At 43.2% G+C, this 19,535-nt stretch overlaps 1 protein-coding gene across 2 annotated transcripts in view; it reads left to right on the top strand.

The window, feature by feature from the left end:
* The window catches only part of HECW1 (HECT, C2 and WW domain containing E3 ubiquitin protein ligase 1), a 166,061-nt gene extending 147,566 nt beyond the window's left edge, over positions 1–18,495 (top strand). For both annotated transcript variants that reach the window (XM_010137917.1, XM_010137918.1), the window contains 6 exons: positions 1,345–1,443; positions 2,810–2,939; positions 6,995–7,141; positions 8,524–8,638; positions 9,890–10,088; positions 18,002–18,495. In XM_010137917.1, the coding sequence (XP_010136219.1) occupies positions 1,345–1,443; positions 2,810–2,939; positions 6,995–7,141; positions 8,524–8,638; positions 9,890–10,088; positions 18,002–18,113 (802 nt within the window). In that variant the 3' untranslated portion in view covers positions 18,114–18,495. The remainder of the gene's footprint in view (positions 1–1,344; positions 1,444–2,809; positions 2,940–6,994; positions 7,142–8,523; positions 8,639–9,889; positions 10,089–18,001) is intronic.
* Positions 18,496–19,535: the final 1,040 nt, after the last annotated feature.

The raw sequence follows: 19,535 nt of genomic DNA on the forward strand, positions 1-19,535 counted from the left end.
CAGCTGCCTTTTGTGGCTGCTGTGGAAACAGCTGTAAGGGGGGAATATAATCACTCTTCTGTTGCCAGTCAGCTGCATATCATAAGCACCTTTCTTGGATGCCAGGGACCTGGAGGCAGCTCCTGTGGTGATGCAAATGCTAATTGGGCCCACAGCATGCTATTTTGTGCCCCATTTGACACACTAAGCACTTGTTGTTCTGTCCCATGAGCATAAAGTTGACTGGACGGATACTCTGCACTGCTTTCATTACGATTGAGACTCAGGTTTCATTTTTATGCAGGAGAGGGCTTTGCACTGGTTCCTGTAGTGGAAGGAATGGTTTCTTGGCTTCTTGATCGGTTTCTCATCTTTTGTGCGATAAAACTTTACTATGATGTCAGTCAGCTAGGGCTTGGAGTGTTCACGTTTGGGATGTCAAATTTTTTCTTTTACAAATAAGCAAGTTTTGGATGAGTGATGTGAGTTGTTTTTGCAAAAAAACAAACTGGCCTGGACTCACACCAGTTCTGTATTTTTCTGTCTTGAGATTACTGATTTAAAACCAGATTTGATAAAAGAATATCCAATAAGTCATAGAAGAAATCACAGAAAGAAAATTTTGACAGCTTATAATCACAAATCATAGATTATAGTGGGTAGGGAATTATTTGAGTGCTTATTATTTGAGCTTACAGTGGGACTAGGAGAGGTTGTTCTTAGAAAACAGAAACACCAAGAGTGTGTAAATGCTGGAGACAGATGAGCATCACCATTTAGGAAGCGGTCTGGGACAGTTTGCCTGAGCTTTAGATACTGATTTTATTAGGTGTCCTTGGACACCACAGTTAACTTATACGAACTTCAGTTTCCCTCTATAAAGTCAACTCGCTACCCTTTAAAGTACTTTAAAGCCTCACCTTGGAAAGGGTTGTAACCAGTCCAAAACTGGATGTACTGATTCACCAAATATCCTTTGCAGCTGGTTCGAAAGTATATTTTCTGCTGAGGTGGAGAATTACAGTATTTCACAGGCTAAATATGGTGTTTGATGGAGTCAGTCTGTATCAAAACGTTCAACTAAAGATGACAGAAGGTGAGTCTTCAGAGTGTTTATTGGTTTGGCACAGGAGAGCATATAACATGCCAGCTGCACAGAGAGCTACTGCAGGAACTGGATCGAGAAGAGATTCATTAGCAATCAGAGGTGCAAGGGGTGGTGTTAGGTGTCTGCTTGGGAAAAAAGAAGTAAATTAATAAATGTAAGAAACTAAATCAGAAACAATAACCACTTGCTACCTGTGTAAGTTTCTGTGCTGAACGTCTTGTGTTACGCTTCATTTCCTCTGCATTTTTACATCCCAGGTTCAGGTTCAGCGGTCGTATTCTTGGCCTTGCTCTCATTCATCAGTACCTTCTCGATGCTTTCTTCACAAGGCCGTTCTACAAAGCACTACTAAGGCTGTAAGTACAAGCGTGCAACCACACAGAAACCATGAGTCCTACAGAGACCCAAACCCTCATGGAGCTGCTTTGAGCACTCCAACCTTCAGGTTCTTTCCACTGTTCATTGGTTGGTCTGTGATAGAAAACAAATGTGTTTTAATGTTTCTTTACTTTCTCCAAGAACTGGCCTTTCATAAATACTATGTAGATAAAAATGCGTAATTATGATATTTAGGAACAGACATTTGAAAGTAGTGACCCGTAATTCCAGGATTTATTACTGATGAACAGTTGTCAACCCCAACTATGTAGAAGACTGAAAAGCATTTTTTATGGAACAAAACAAAACAAGAACGAAAAAAAAAAGGAGGGAAGAAATTTCTCATGCCTCACTGGTGAAGTAGGTTTTCATTCTAAAACACCTCTCGGGTTAATTGGGAATGCTAACAATGATACAAACCACGAATGTTTGTCTTCTACTGTCCTTTAGATTAGTAAGCCGAAGCTACCAGTAATATATTACTTTCAATACCAAGTTTATAATGTTAACTTTGATAATCTGTCACTCTTTGATTAATAAATTACAGTGAGACAAGGTACATAAAAGTTGCAGCAATTAAAAAAAAAGCCATAAGTAGTAAGTCAAGACTGCAATTAAACCACAGAGAACAGAATAAAGCTTAGTTGAAATAGTTCATCAGTTAAGATGATGCTAAATCAGCAAAGATACTGGTCTTAACAGTCCTTTGAGTTCTTTAATGTGTATTTAATGTTTGGGGTTTTTTAAACAATGAGTATTGCTGGGGTCTAAACACTCATGTCTATATTGTATCTGAGCTAGTCTGGAAATAGTCTAGAGTGCTCCCTAAATCCGTATTGTCCCTTCAGGGGGGTTGAAACCAGGTTGCTCCTAAGAGCCACTTGCCCTTTCAGCAAACAAGGCCAGGTCCTTATTATCAGAAATTTAAGCTGCCTGGTCTGCCTTATGTCAGTCTCGTGTGCTCACCTCGAGGATGATAGATCCATGGAAGCAGCCCCGGGCACAGCATGGTGGGGCCCATCCGGACTGGAGGTAGGTATGTGCTCTGAAGCACAGAGCATCTTGAGGACCCACACAAGCCAGCCCCAGGGGTGCCTTCTGACAGCAAACAGTGAGGGCAGCCAACAGATTTGGCCTTGAGCCCAGCCGTGCAAAGCAGACAGTTGCAGAACTGCTTTAAGAGTGTCTGTGTAACTGGCTTTGATGTTAACAAGCCTAAATGAACATGAGCTTTATGTTGGATATTCAGCATAAATTTGTTCACGTCCTTAGTAGTAAGTCATCCTACCAGTAGTCATGGGGTCATATATTCAGCTACATCTTTTTTTCTTGCCTCGCAATTAGGCCATGTGATTTAAGTGACTTAGAGTACCTGGATGAAGAGTTCCATCAGAGTTTGCAGTGGATGAAGGATAATAACATCACAGATATCCTGGATCTCACCTTCACAGTGAACGAGGAGGTGTTTGGACAGGTAAGCACAAATGCTTACCATGCAAAACATCTGAAAAGCAAATTTGAAGCTGACGAAGTTGAGCATGATGAACATCTTTCTGTCTGAACAGATCCTTTAGCCTTTCAATAACATTTTCTTCTCCTACTTGCTGTTCCTTTCAAGCCACCTGTACCAATGCAGATGTTTATTCTTAGGGTGTATGATATAAAATACCAGCCCCCCCTACAGCTCCATTGAGCCACACACTGCTGAGCACAAGGAATTCTCTGGAGTGCAGCTCTTCTCTCCAGGGTGCACTTCACACAGATGTGGCATTCAGTGAATGCAAGTAATGCAACCTAAAGCTGATGTGACTGAAAGGGTGGGGGGTCAGGAGGGAAGAAAAACATTTGGCAGGTGGTGTAAGACCTGTCGGCTCTCACCATTATTTTGTCTGATATCTCCCTGTTAGATTTTGTGCCTCTTACTTGCCTTGCACCTACTTAACAACTTGGTAAGTGTGTGCCTGTATTACGGTTTCTACCGCTCAACTCTCCCTTAGTCAGACAATTCCCTTTAACCTAGCTGATCTGGATAACTGTAGCCTTAAACAGGCTGCAACCCTGGCTGAAGTGCAGGCTGGCAACCAGAACAAAAGTCTCCCCTGGGATTCTTGGGCTTGCACAGAAGCCCTGGTGCTCTTTGCTCTTATAACCCATGCTAAATTATAACTGTCGCTGGAAAGCCTTGAAGGGACCTGAAGCAGTACTCAGACCTCCGAGATTAAGGACCTCCAAGGCAATTCTGGAAACCAGAGAGGCCAAAGAACCAAGCTCACCAAGTGCTGCAGGAGCTCGAGGGATGAAAGTTAACTTGGTGAGGAGCAGACACACAGTGTCAGAGGGTGCAGAAAGATCAGGTAAAATATACAGACGGTGGTTCTTAGTCCTTGAAAATAAAGTTGACAGGAGGAGGTCGCACAGAGCTAAGGTAGCTCTGCGAGCTAGGGGAGAGTTAGACTAATTTCTGAGGGGAGGAAATCTGGCCCTGAGAGTGAAAGAGCTGCTCAGCTATAAGCTTGAAAGTAGCAGAAAGCAAGCAAGACTTCAGGGGATGTTTTCAAAACTGAATGTAGTGTGAAGGTCCTGAAGGATGAGCAGAGTGCATGAAATGAAAAGGATGGGACAGAATTGAAGAAAGAAGCCTCTGTAGGAACGCTAACGCTGTTATTCCAGAGACTTAAATGCAGGGGGGTTTCATGGGCGTTGAGCTGAGAGCTTGCATGACATTCAGCTGACAGTGCAGTGGTTTCCCTGGAAGGTATGGCTACATGAGACTAATAGTCAGAGACAGACAGAAACGTACAGACCTATTCACAAAGACAGATGAGACAAGTTTGTATTTAATTGAAAGACTACAAAGTTGGACAAGAATCTCAGCCTGAATCGCCATGATGCATCTGAAGGTAACATTTAGCACACTAATTACTTGCTGTGCTCTCCCCAAAGAAAGAGCTAGACAATTACATAGAAGTCTGTTGTGGAAGATAAGAGATGGCTCCAAAAGGAATGGAAAAAATCACAATCTGCTGTAGATACTGTGATACCAAAGCAAAAGAACACTCAAAGCCAGATTCTGATGCCAGTTCACATGTTGTCTAGTACTTCATTTCATACGTACGAGACACTCACCTTGCTAGATCTCGTGATGGGGGGGAAAAGTGATTCTCACTGTGAGTTACAACTGTCAGAATCCAAGAGTCTTGAGTGAAAGTGAGATTCCATGGAATTTGCTAAGTGCTGACATAAACATAACTAAGAAATTGCATTTGCATTTTATGCTCACAGATGGATCCCAGTTGGAAATTCTTGCATGCCAAGAGTATCTGACCACTTAAATGCCATCTGAGCACTGCTTTGCTGGATGCATGTGCAAGCGTAGATCACAGTGGGAGCTCTGCTAATATTGGGGAAGCTGGATTTCAAGGGTTGGGTAAGGGAAACAAGAAAGAGTGGCCCTCTGAGAAGCTGTGCGGTAGGTAGATGTGTTTCAGCCCTTTGCCCTGCTTCCACAATGACTTTATTATGGACCAGTCATTACTACTTTCATTCTGTCTCTGACATGTTTTAGCTTTTAAGCCTTTGGAGCCAAATCCTCTTTCTTGGTATCTTTTTATTAGAATTACTACTGAGTAGCAGCCTTCTTGTATACCAGAGCCCAGAGCACTATTGTAATAGCAAAGATACAATGTCAAACGAAGCATTGCACATTTTTACTGGTGCGGACTGGATGCCTGTTTGAGAATTTCACCTATAAGACAGAAAGAGGTGTCAGTTGCTTGTGACCCAGAACACCTTCTCATGCTTTTATTCAGTGGAAAGCGTTCTTCAGGCCTGCCTCTGGGCATTATATGTGGATACAGCTGGACTCTGAGCTCTGGCAATTCTCCAGTCAGGTAAAAGGAGCTGACTAGATTGATCAAAATGTCTCCTTGCTGCTCTGAAACCTGGTTCTGAATTCTAGCTTGCTGCTGTAGTTAATGTATCTATGAACAAGAAAGAAACAATAGAGACACAGTGTTATTGATTGCCTGCCTCCAGCTCTAGATAACCAATTGGTTTGGAATTTATACGGATAATGAGAAGTGGAAGAAATCTCCAGCACGTCTCGGTGTTTGTGGGAACTCCTGCAGGAGACTGAGGACATCTGGACTTATGGTCCATCTTACAGCTAGACAACGTTTAGTCTGTGGTTTTGACAGATGTATCTTAACGCCGCACAGTCTCGAAGGACACAGCATGCCAGCTGGGCCAGAGACTTGCCCTCTGGACGAGGCAGCATTGCTTGTATGATGGTGATGCAGTGACTTACATTTGGGAATGTAACCTGAACTAGCTAAGAATTCCTAACTCATTACACCCAGCCTTACTTGTTCTTGCTGTTTCTCAACAAAGCTGCCTGCAGATTAGATGACTCATTCAGTGTTTCCATAATTCATAATGTTACAACAGGTCCCTCAAGCAAAGAGACCTAAATACTATACATGCTGTGTGCTGTCTGTTGGGCTAATAGATAGATAATAATATAAATAATATGTAATTAGTAGAAATAATGAATATGTATTCATGCAGCTCATTTACTATCTGTGCTAGACATCATTGTTATAGCAGCAGAAAACTGAAGAGGAGAGCAAAGCATTCTTCCTTTTAAATCCACTAGATTGAATGTGAAAATAATTGTGAGATAAATATTATTTTCTGTCACATGTGAGAAGGAGTATGTGCTTGCTGAGTGGAATCTAGATTGATTCCTTAAATCCCCTCTTAAGATTAAGCCTTAGTAACCCAAGCCAATTAAATTAACCATCAAAATGCAATGAAATGTCATGGTTTAAAAAGAAAAGAAGTTATTCACAGTACAAACACTTCTCAGGTTTGGATGGACGATACAAAACTGAATCCCACAGTGACTGTATTTGTCATCTCTGCAGGGTGCTGTACAGCTCTTGTTTCGGTAGTGTATTGGGAGCATTCCTTTTATGGTAATTTCTTTGGCTATTGGCATTTCTGAGTAAAGGCTTTTATTAGCACTTGGGGAAGGGTAACACTTTGCCTAAGAGATGAGTAGATATCCCTTCCCGTTGGCAAAACGGTCTGCTCATTCCAGTACGGTGATGGCCTCCCCATCCTGTTGTTTCCCATACTGTTGCTTGGATAAATCTACAGCAGGTAGGAAGCTGGAATGGTTGTCACCCTCCCTGCAGCACCTAGGGGTGAAAGGATAGGAGAAGGATGAAAAGATGGGCCAGAGTGACACACTGTGCGTGGCTTACAGATGGTGCTCTCAGAATCAATCTTTCCTGGTACAAGTCAGAGTAACCTAAAGGTCAGTCCAGCTTCAGCTGGGGATAAGGCAGGGCTAGAGCTGAGGGGATGCCCCTCATTATCCTTTTTGTTTCTACTGCAGAGGGACAAGAGGCCACAACTAGATATATGGCTGTTATGTTTTTCACTTACATTTTCAAAGCACAACTTCAATTGGAGACACAAGGTGATCCATGCATTGCTACACCACTATTTATCTTTGTTCTGTAGGTGACAGAGAGAGAGTTGAAATCTGGAGGGGCAAACACAGCAGTGACTGAAAAGAACAAAAAAGAGTACATCGAGAGAATGGTTAAGTGGCGAGTGGAACGAGGAGTGGTTCAGCAAACAGAGGCCCTGGTCCGTGGCTTCTACGAAGTAAGTAACAAAACGATGCTTCCACAGCCTTCCATTCCTCATCTGAATGAGACAAGCACATGGTTAAACCACGCTTCCCCAGTATGCTAGGAAACAGCTACACAGACACAGGTGTCAAGGAATCTGAGTGCCTGCATCTGTAGGGACCAGGACCTTGGATATGGTATGTTTAGCATTAAGGGGGAAAGCGAAGAAATGCGTATTCTGAATGTGATGAGGCATCACGATCTAGAGGTAAGAATGACACTGCTTTCCATTCACATAGTACGAGAAGCAGGCATTGGCAAGTTTTGTTTTACTCTGCTGTGATACCAAAGAAGATTGAGAAGAACTGTACAGTTCAGTGAGGAGCTGGTGCGACACACGCTTATCTTTAGGGACTCGTTCCAATAAAGTTGGTCCAAGGATGCAGTTGGCTATTATCCTGCTGGTATTCATGGATGCTCCATGGTTGTCCCTGGATTTTGCTAATTTATCTTTGCTGAAGACCTGGATCTGAGAACGTTCTTCTGTCGGGGCTGCTACAAGGACTGCCAAAGACTGGTTGAAAACCTGTGGCTTTCCTGACCAAGCCACGCAGTCACCTATTCTTGCTCCTTACTAATCATATTCAAATAAGTATCTTGCCCTGGCAGCTGCATGATTTAAGTAGATGTTGAGGGCTATCTTGCGGAGGGAAATATACTGAAAGAATGGCAACCCTGGAGATGAAACAGCAGGTGGTGAACACACAGAATATACTGATAACTGATGGCTCCAGGCAGTCGTGTGCTGAGATTTACTGGGGATGGAAGCCCAGTGAGGGTGGTTTTGTAGCTGAATGGACTCGGTCAGCCCTTTCCTGTTGAAAGGGGTTGGCTAAGTGACTCCATACTGTTTACTACAGTGTGCATATGGTTCTTTAGCTTTTCCTCCTTGTGAATATCGCAGACCCTTAAAGCTTTTAGTTTCATATAATGAAGAAAGTGAACCTCAGCTGCATCTTCAGTGGATGAAGACTTGAGGGCATTCCTACACAATTGTCATCAAATTCCATTGCAAAACAAATATAAAATAAATTGTCCATATTACACGTCCAGTCTTTGTTTGACTATCACAATGTAATGTATGTAACAATGTAGAATCTTCTGCACAGATCATGTCCTGTCACTTGTATTGTTTCATTCTGGCCAAATTTCACGTGTCGTCATTGTTTGCAGCTCAAAACATCGGCAGACTCCCTGAAGAAGAGCACAATTTATCCACAGAGGAGTGGAAGTCAGCTGTCAGCGTGCAGTCTTCGTCACCATACAGAGCTGGCCTTCAGAGCCATGGGTTTAAGAGGCATCACATCTGCTTTATTTCCAGTCTGAAACTGTGCTTACAAATGTTTTTTGTTCCAGGTTGTAGACTCCAGGCTTGTCTCTGTTTTCGATGCCAGAGAACTGGAGCTGGTTATAGCTGGCACTGCAGAAATAGATCTCAATGACTGGCGTAACAACACAGAATATCGTGGAGGTAAACGGCCTGCTGATGCTTACGGGTATCTTGGCTGTTTTCAGTCTAAAACATGAAAAACTTGGTCCATCTTTTCCTTCTGTCTTTCCTGAGGGAAATGACCTCTTCTGTTCAGAAAGATTTTGTGAATAACAGCTGAGGAAATAAAATAAGTAAGATCTCAGGTTTGGATCAACAGATACAGTAACACTGAAATTGTTTCTGCTACTCCTATCCAGATTTTACCCACTCAATGCCTACTGACTTAACAGGCATTTTGACTGTTAAGGACTGAAAAGGATTGGCAGTATTGGATCTAAGAGATCTAAAAGTTACTTACTCAGATGACTGTGAATGAACTCCTGGCCTCACTGAGCAGGGTATCACAAGTCCTCTTGGCTTCCGCAGGGAGCTAAATTCAAGAGCTGAATTTCACAGTTCCCAATTACACTTCAACAACGTTCAGATCTCGCTAACTGTCCCCTCAACCTAAACTACATCGAGTTGGATTTTTTTCGCTTCTCCTCTACCGCTTGGCCTAGTTTTGCTTTAAACACTGAGAATGATTTATCCAGGCTGTCTTGGACGATGGATAAACATGAAATCTGCCAGTTCAGCACTACAAAAGGAAAGTCCCTGAGGTTCATACATCCGCCCCTGAAAGACAAGGTTTAAGACTTTGCTGCTCACTGCCCAGCCTTTGTGTTACCTTGAAATACGCAGTTTGCCATAAGCACAGCGGGTCCCCAAAGTCATTCTCCTCCTATTTTTTTCCGTTTAGCTATTGAAACAGATTCAGCCTGGGTTTAGGCTGGCTTTCACCAGCACAAACCAAGGCACAGAGCCCCTCAGGTGGGAGGCTTTCCAGGGAAGGGCTTGTGGCAGCAAACTCCTCTCCGTATGTTGAACACTACTGCAATCCAAAAGAGAATTTATTTGAGAACCAGAAATTGTTAAGTCGTTAGGACTCGCACTGTGTGGCATATTGCAATTGGTCTCTTATATCTCATGCAGGTAACCCCAGTTCTAGCCAAGGGATTTGTGAAAGGCCAATGTACCTCAAATATATATTTGAGTTTCAGGGTTTTAAACGAGTTAGTAATATTATAGTATCCACAACCAGGACAAGATGGGGGCTGGGTCCTACGGCTCATGTTAGGTCAGGATCTTTCAGTAGTTCTACTGCCCCATGCTAGTGGGAACGTATTTCCATGTTACGCTTCCCACTTAGAGGAGGGGATTTTAATTTCTCCCTCTTGCTTCTTGCTTTAGGTTACCATGATGGACACATAGTAATACGGTGGTTCTGGGCAGCAGTGGAGAGGTTTAACAATGAGCAGAGACTCCGGTTGTTGCAGTTCGTCACTGGAACATCAAGCGTGCCGTATGAGGGCTTTGCAGCTCTCCGAGGGAGCAATGGGCTACGGCGCTTCTGTATAGAGAAATGGGGGAAAATAACCTCCCTCCCAAGGTATGTCTCAACTAGGACACAAAAGCAGAAGTGCTGCGAGAAAGAGCCTGGTACTTTGCTGCATCTTTCTACCAGTGAAAGTTAATCAATATATAAGGACATCTTAAAACAGCAAAGAAACAATTATCAGTTTGTTCTGTAATTATATTCAGAGAAAAGTGATTTATTTTGCTGCCTTTTTGATTTGCAGGCTCACTTTAAACTACTTTGAATCTTGGAAAATGGCTAAGATAAAGATTTCCCTACGTCCAAACCTAGTTTTTTTATTTTGGTTCTGGAACAGATCCATACCCAGCAGGAGCCTGTCAGCTGATTCTGTTCCCTTTACTTCCCAAATACTAGTAAAAATACTTGTGAGTTTACAGAGGCATGAAAGCTAGAACCTGTCTCTGAGTTTTCACCAGAGACCTGAGTGTAATTCCTTCGTTTGTTCTGATGGTTCCACTTTTTTATCACGAAGCAGCTTAGCGAAGGGACTTCAGACCATGTGGTGATAATACCCAGTCTAGTCGGGTCAGCCAGCCAGGAGCACAGGAGCCAAAACATCATACAGAGTCAGCACCCACAGTGCTTCCCAGGGAGGGGATCGTCTTACTTTTCAGAGCAAAGGGACTGGGGCACAGAGGGGTGCTCTAACTTGCCTAAGGCCACCCAAGAGAGCCATGCCACTGCCAGCGATACATTCAGCTTTGAGTTGTGCGCCAGCACTTGATCTGTGACCAGCACTGATCCTTCCTCGCTGAAGTGAGTCACCTTTTCTTGAGTGTCCTTACGGCTGCTGAGGCTTTGCCCAGTGAGATTACAGAGCATTTCTCATGGGACCACATCTCAGCGCCTCTGAGATAGTTTCGCTACGTGATGCTTTTACACAACATCTGCCCTCAAAGGATGCTTTCTTCCCGCTCCTATCATTTGCTTTCAGCTGCAGTCCTAGAGAGGCTACTTCCACGGCACAGAGCAAAAACCTCTTCTCACAGGCCTCGCAAAAATATTCAGACAATCAATTAACAGTGGATCTGGTCCAGTTTTCTAGTTTCTTGCCATCCTTGTTGTTTACCCAGAAGCAAAACTATAAGACACAGACCTCTGCAGATCTCCAGAGTCCTCTGGAGAGGGAAAGTCCAAATATGCTCTCACCCTCTTAGCCCAAACCTGCTCAAGCTCTTGCTTCTGCAGTGGAGAGACACAGGAGCTGGACCAGGGCACTGTATCAGCAGACGTTCAGAGCTGACGCCTTATGTGGACTCCCTCTAAAGTCAGGAAAAGGGCAGTAAGTGTATTTAAGGCATGGTTCATCTCAGCTGAACACTGACTTTTAAAATAGCTTAGCTGAATCACCTGTGGTACATTCTGATCTATGTCCATCAACCAGAAAGACTCTACCGAGACTCTGTGGAGAACTGGAGCCTACAGGAAAGCTAGATGTAGGCACTGAGATTTAAGAACAGATGAAAACATGTCAGGTCAGTGAGATGACTCATGGACTCTGAGCTTCAGCCAGCAATGCAGAAAGAAAGCCCGAGAGCTACAGTTTGCTGTGCGTAGGCCAGATCCTCCTTTTGCAGCATATATATATAGTCCGGTTCTACGTGCGGGTTTCAGAGCTGACCAAGGGCATCCCCGCCTGTGGACAGGCAGCGTCGGGGACTGACAGTCTTGGGCAGATTTCTGCAGAGCTCTCTTTGCACCCCTCCTGGGATGGAAAGGGGCGAGAGGGGAGGGTGGGCCTTGGCACATGCACGGAAGATGCCCTGGGCTGACCCATCAAGTTCTGAAAGGGTAATTGGCCTCTTTCTGCTCTGCTAAACTTTCTTTGTGAGCCTCGGCATTGCTTATGACCTGTGTTCGGTTAGCCCCGAGATATTCGCATTAACAGCTTTGCACTGGCCTGCGGATCACCGAACTTGGTGCTCTCCCTGCAAGAGGCCTCTTTTCCAGGTGAAAGTTGTTAGCACCTTGCAGAACTCTCAGAGCTCCGCATTCATTTCAGCCAGGGGAAAGAGAAACAACACTTGCTCATGGGGAATAAACACAGCTTGATCACCGTGAATTATTACCTGCATTTTTATAAAATTATGGGGTGCTGCCAAGTATACACAGTGTTAAGAAATACATAAAACACTCAGGCTAAACCTGGAGGCTCCCTAAACCCTTAGTTATTTTAAACTTTTTTTTAAATGCCTGATTATGAACTTCTCATGTTTATTTAGATTTACTTAGACTTAGAAGCTAAAAAAAGCCATATGTCACATCCTGTGAGCCTTTTGGCCCCTGTGGTATAATAGAAGTGTAACTAACTTTAGCTGTTTCAAACGAACCACAACAAATTTCTTTCTCCCTCTGACAATTCCTTCAGTTTCACAGTGATAGTTACTCTTGCTCCACGTTTTCAAAGTCCAAGGGAAAAAAACCAGCTTTCTCATGTCCTTTAGTCACTTACATGCTTAAGTATGGATTGCACCTCTTAATTACTGGCCTTAGTTCTTAGTCCCTGACCCAATAAATGCGATGCTGTGAGAGGTGCTATGGAAGCTTGCGAAAAGCTGATGTGTTTGGCTTTCCTGACGTCCAGGTAGATGGTGGGTCACTGGGGATAGGTCAGTCTGGCCTTTGGGTTTTTGGCTGCTTTACAGAGTATTGAGATAACTTCTAGCTCTGTCAGGAGAGTCCAGGACTCCTTCTGTATTCTCCCGCTCCAGACTGAAGGCTGAAGGCCATTCTCCCTTACATCTTGTCCTTACATTTTGGCAATGGAGCGTGCAACTGCCATTTGCTTATAGCGAGCAAAGGTGTGATGATGCCTAAACCAGCCATGCTTTTGCCCTTGCGACAGCAACATGGCACTCCCGGAACAGAGGCATGGTGTACATTTCTAAAATGCAATGCTTTTTGAATTAAAAACACTAATTCATGGCACCTGGAGTGCTTCTTGAAGGCAGTGAGAATCAGAAAGATCTTTTCAGGAAGGTTGAGAATCCGGTAACTTCATTCCGAATTGGTAGACTTCTTCATTAGTACCAGTTCCTCTACATGAACAGGCTAATGCTGGTGTAGTATCTTCACAGAAGACACATAAGAGTTTGATTACACCAGTGGTTTGTTTCTGGAGTGTACCAGACAAATAGAGATAATTCTATCTCTATTTGCTTTGAGAACACCACATTAGGAAGTCAAAGTACTGTACTGTGGAATTGGAGATGCTGCTCTAATTCCACATCTGTAGTCCTGAAGAAGGTTACAAAGAGACTGCCAGATCTATGGATCTGGCAGTGTAAATCTGCACATGGTTTCTTCCAAAGTGATGTAGCTTTTTGCATGAAGTAACAGGTTCAACCACTTGTTCATGAAGGTTGAGTTTTCCACTCCCTATCTAATATGCAAAGCTTTCTCCCAAAATAAAGGAGCTACGTGTTTTACTTCTTGTAACTGGTTGCCTGAGTAGGTATGGATGGAGAAATCTTCCAGCTAGATCCTCTTCTGAAGCAGGAAGCCCCACTTCCCTTTCCTGTGTCGCGCAGGTATTTAACTGCAGATATAACAGATGTATAAACCAGTTTTAGCAGTAGTTCCACAAGAACTTTATTCTTTGTTCCCCACCAAACATTAAAGAACAGACTCTGGCTTTCTGGAATCACATAGCTTCATCGGGTACTGTGGGAGCAGAACTCCTGGCCCAAAACAAACCTGGGCAAAGAACTAGCAATGTTCTCTGCTATAGCTATAGGAGGCAACAGGTCCCTCTTCTTAAATCTTCAGCCAGCGAAGGTGTTCAGTGCCTACAAATGCCGCTGCCTCATCCTCTGGTTGCGCTTCTCACCTGCCCAGAACTCCGGTCAGCTCCAAGGTTATTTCTGTTTGAGTATCAATTCAGTAAGGATCTCAGCACGTATCCCAGTAATTCAAATAATCACATTTGACGCAATGAGGTCGCTTTCCCCAACAGTGCTGAGCTGCAACTACTCTTTCATCAAAAGAGATTTTCATTCAGCGGAGTAATATTAGTGATTACCACCGTAGCATTTGCAGGCTAAGCATGACAAAGATTACCAGGGCCAGGAAATATCTTTTTTAAGAGAATTCTGTCCCTGTCTATTAGATGATCAAGTATTTATCCACCCCTGAATCCCATAGAGCAATTAAAAAAAGATTGTGTGTGACTACAAAGAACTTAGTTCTCGTCTCCTTCTTTCCCACTGGTCTGAGTGTCTGTGCTTTGCTGGTTTTTATCGTTCCTTATCTCCCATCCCTCTTCTCTTTCCTCTTTTCTCACACACAACAGAAATGCCACCTACCAATCTACATTCATCTCTTAAGCAGTGCTTCCCAGACAGCATACAAGTGTTCCTTCTTAGAGACGGAAGAAGAGAAGTGGATACCTGTGGGTCCTGAGGTTGATCAGAGAGGGGTTTGTGGGTTCATCTAAAGAAAGCAAGGTGAAAAGGAGAAATGCCCAACTTCTGCCTGCCAGCCGTGGTTATGTTAGAATGTGTGTCTTACTTGAGTTGATAGATTCAAGCTATAAATAAGATAGGAGGGAGTTCTGTGCACATGTGTGCCTTTGGCCTGTCACCGTTACGGGGATTAAAGGAAATAACAGAGAAAAGAAGAATGCAAAAATCTTAAAAGCCTTATACTCCTAATTTTTGGAGAGAATTCTTAAAAGAAAAGAATTAGTATAGCACTGTGAGCAGTGAGCAAGATTAAAGGTTCAGAACCACCAAAACTACTTTGAGGAATAAAGACAGACTGCCAGGAAGAATGAAATTAAGTGGTCCATTTACTGACTGGAGGACGAGGGCATGTGAGGGTCAGACTTGGTTTATGTGACTTTGTGTTTTCTTCTGGAGAAGCCAGAATCCTTTCCATAAAAGCTCTTACTAATCTAATTCTTATTCCAGACCTCTCACTCCCTGAACACCCTCTCAAATGTCAGCAGACTTATGTGGTAGGAGGCTTAATCAAGGGAAGAAAGACTTTTCTCATTGCCATGACTGTTTCTTGCACTGCTGACGTAATGTTTTCACCCCAGTACGTGCAGCATCCCCTGGGTTATGCTTACTATAGTCACTCTCACTGGGATCAGTGGTAGGAGGTTCAGGAGGAAGTTACCCCTTGAGAGGACAAGGCACACAGTTAGGAAACAGCGGATGCTATGGAAAATATCCCTGCCTCTTAATTGCCCTGTGTACTGCAGTACCACACAGCACATGATACAACAGACTAGGGGCTGAGCAGTTTGTCTTTAGCCCGGTTTGGAAAAGAAAGGTTTCTGCTTACAGCTGCAAGGGGCAAAGGTGCTGTGCACAGCAAGTCGGAGGAGAGAGGAACCACTGAATGACAGAGTCCAAATCAATCCTCTCTCTTATTTCAGGTGAGACAGAATATGTTGTTCCGTTACAGAACTGACAGCATGTCTGACCTTCGCAGGAAAGAACCAATTAGGCCCAGTGATTTTGCATGTAATTCTCCCGTAAGATTGAGCGGGCTTGACTGACATCATCAGTGTCACAGTAGTTTCACAGACCAGAATTTGCACTCAGGTTTTGCCCTTAGCAATATATTGTGTTTTGCACCTTAAGCAGGTAGAAGTGTAAAACCTAACCTGCATAGTACCCCTGAAAATTAGTTTTCCTTTTTGATTTGATGACGTTTGTTGGAGTGAAAGGATTTTTTCTTTGAAGTTGTTGAACTGGAGAACACAAGAGTGTTGCTTGGCAAAATGCATCAGTGTTTCTAAACATGTTAACTTTTTCTGCCTTTCTTTATACTAGTTTCTCCCCACAATAAATTCATTGGGACCTTCTACAGAAGAGCCCACTTTGAAAGCTTCATAATAGGAAAAGGAATTTACTTTTTTTCTGAGTTTGACTAGGTCAAGAATGACTAAAATTCAACAGCATCGCATATCCAGTATGAAATGAGACAGATAATGAGCGGTCAAGATGAATGTCTGCAAGAAAGCAAACACCAGAGTCAGTGGCTGTGGCTGTGTCCACATCACACAATCGGATGTGTGACAGCAATGACTGAGATGCTGTGGTCTCCTGCAGCTACACGTGCCATGGTTAAGTACCACGCAGAGCTATTACTTCAGGTTCAGCAATTTATAGTAGCAGAATCCACACCTGAGCCACCACGACTATGCTGCTTCCATTCTGGAGCCAGCCAGCTGAGCTCCTCAAGACGAGCTGTCTCTGAATGGCGCTGGCCTGTGATAAACACGTTCTGAATGGACTACGAGAATCCTTCAGTTAATTAACTCCCAGCGGTTGATACGTATTGGCAATGGATGTGGAAACAACTTACGCTGCCAAAGATAGCTGAGATAAACACTAACAGTGCAAGGCTACTCATGGATAATACACAGGAGCTGCTGTCTTTAATTTCAAGAGATGTATTAAATAATGACTTTATTAATGCTATTTTTTCACTAACTCTTGTGTTCCCAGCTCACTCCTGCAAATTCTGTGTGCGTTGTACTTTCTCTCTGACAGTGACCAGCTAACAAATCTTCATTCAGGAGTGGAAGAAGGCTGGTAAAAGCTGTCCTAATGGCAATTCCGTGAGGCAGTGAAGGTTACCTGCCTCTGGCTCTTTCAGTCGCCTGATTGCTTTTAGTGATTCACCATTGGCGCTTGGTAAAACTCACTCTGAATCTGCAAGTCTCAGGCCAGCCCATCTACCACTATCGTGGTTTTCTCACTTTGTGGGTGGCCTGAGAGATTACTGGCATGGTTTTAAAATATTTTTTCCAAGATAGCTCTTCTGCTTCTTCAATGTTTTGAAGAACATGGAATTAAAGTATGAGATAGCAAAGCTAAAAGTAAACCAACATCATGGCTTCTAAAACTGCTAGGGGCCGGAAGCTTCGACACGGTCAGCCACGTTTCCTTCTGTAGGGTTTTGTCAATTCACACTGATCAAAGGGAGCAAGAGGAAACAGATAGTTCTAGTGTCATGAAAAACTGCACACTGACTGGAAAAAAAGAAACTATTTGAATGCCCCCCCCCCCCAATTTGTTGAATGAGCTCTACAGTCAGTTGAAATGGATGAACAGGGACAGGGACTGTTTCTTTGCTTCACTTCTGTACAGAAGCTCACACAGTGAGTGCAGTCTACACCTGGGTCTAACTGCTGCTACCAGAAAAGCTGCAACAAGGTGGAGGCATGTGTGGAAATTGTTCCATGGATTCTTTTGAAGGTGCTGCCAACTGGGGGTAAATGTAATGATAGAACTGGGGAAGGAAGGGTCATCAAGCTGCCAGCTTGCTTTGCACAAAATATTTTGCTTTTGCCTTGGCTACTACAAATAAATAACCTTTAAAGGCCAGGCACGCAGCAGATGGCCAACAGCTGACTTACAGGAACATTTTCAGCAACCTTCCTTCTTCAGTTAGCAGATCCCTGAATGGTCTTTTACTAGTCAGCCCTGCCTCTCTATAAACACATGCTGAGCCCATTCTGTCAGTACAGTTCATCACATTATGCTTGTCCACTGGTGCAGAACTTACTAGCTGCTCACATTGGATGTACAGCTGAGTTGCAATTTTTTTGGAAAAAGTCAAAGCAACCAAAATTATAGCAGTGGAGTTTTCTACTGGGGCCTAGACCCCACCTCCTCAGTGACCTCCAGCGCTTTTCTTCATGGAGATCCCTGCAACATCTAATGCAGAGATAGCAGAGAATGATGCTGTGCTGATATTTAGATTGTGTCTTTGATTTGAAATATTCTTGTGTATGTGCACATACATTTCAGTACCAGCAGAATTTAAGAATTTTAGTTAGAATTTCTCTTTATCTCTCTTGAGTGAATTTGAATGTCTTGAGTCTCAGTGGGAATTTTTTTTTCTCAATTCTTACTTTCTCAATTATTTATATTAACCTTAACATGTGGCATATTTTCCTTCTGCAGGGCACACACATGTTTCAACCGTTTGGATCTTCCACCTTACCCCTCCTATTCTATGCTGTATGAAAAGCTGCTGACAGCTGTTGAAGAAACTAGCACCTTTGGACTTGAATGAGGGGGTTCAGGCACTTCTGGTGTTTTTCTGGCTGATGATGTCACCTTTCCTGTCCACCATCATTTGATCTTGGTTTCCCATGTTTTTATTTTTGAAAACAAAACAAACAAACAAACAAAAATCAAGATTAACAAAAGCTGTGCATGAAGAACTGCCGCCCTCTTCTAAGATCTAACCTTCATGCTTCCATCCTCTGTTTCCAATGGACTGCTAGTCTGTATGCAATAGAAAAACAACTGTCTCAAAGTTTCTGTATATCTCTACATACCTCCATTAATAACAATGAAAATACAAATGCAAGTTACACTACACTTGACCAAATGTTAATAAATGTTTACTTCCACCTACGTTGATTAAAAAATAAAAAAAACCTCATCAAGCATTCCAAGCTTTTATACGCCCACATCTCTAAATTAGCCCATCTTCCTTCCTAACCATTGACTCCAGTACTAGGAGCTGCTCAAATATCTTCATCCATCCTTGTTTTCCCTGTATGTATTGTCCATCTGAGAGACACCTATGAGCAAAACTGAAATTTTTGTATGTGAACTCATGATCCACATCAGTTGCATCAGCTGGAACTGGCCCAGATACATGGTGCACATAAGACCTTCAAAAACTAAAAAACCGACCTGTAACGCAATGCAAAGCATAACAGCGATTGTTATGAGTGTTGCTTGCCGGTACTGGAGGGAACTTGCACTTCAGAGATATTGGGAGGGGCATCTCCGTTGTAATGTTTACCACACAAGAAGCACAAGGTTGTGCACACTCAAGAAGGATGTTTTATTATGTAGCATAAAGGACAAGGCTACCTTACCTTAGTATTGTATATCACAAGGGAAGGGGGAAATAAGAAGAATGTTCTACTCTTATGAATACCCTTGGGTTCTGCTGACCACGTCTTTGTTTTCTGATGTTTAAAATAATCCTTTCCAAATGAGAAGTCTAGACAATCCCATCCCCTGTGTCAGAAGCCATTTATTTTCTGTCAGGCTGGGCTAATCCATGGTTGCTGGGGGCAGTTTTCAGTTCTGTCATTTTTCTTTTCTTGTCCAGTGGAAATCTCCATAACCTTAAGAGTGGTTGTAGACAGAAGGTTTTAGTCTAGGGTCTATTAAACGAGAAGCTGCAGTGAATGAGGGTGCTTGTCAGGGATGAAGGAGACTGTAACTCTGGGTGAAGGCTTTGTTGCACTTCCTCTTGGAGTAAGCCCAAAGGTCCTCCAGTTATGTTAGGTACCACTAAAGATCTAGCTCTTGATACTGCAGACATAACCCTCTTCAGTTTGGTGTGCTTTGCATCCCAGCTCTGATGCCAGGGTATGAAAGGAAAACGGCAGTGGTCTTGCTTGTCTGCGATGGATTTTGCTGAGGCTGTTACGCTCAGCCTCACTGCTCTGATTGCGTTCTCTTTATTAAT

Source organism: Buceros rhinoceros, unplaced genomic scaffold (assembly GCF_000710305.1).
Source record: "Buceros rhinoceros silvestris isolate BGI_N320 unplaced genomic scaffold, ASM71030v1 scaffold3756, whole genome shotgun sequence".
NCBI classification, from domain to species: domain Eukaryota; kingdom Metazoa; phylum Chordata; class Aves; order Bucerotiformes; family Bucerotidae; genus Buceros; species Buceros rhinoceros.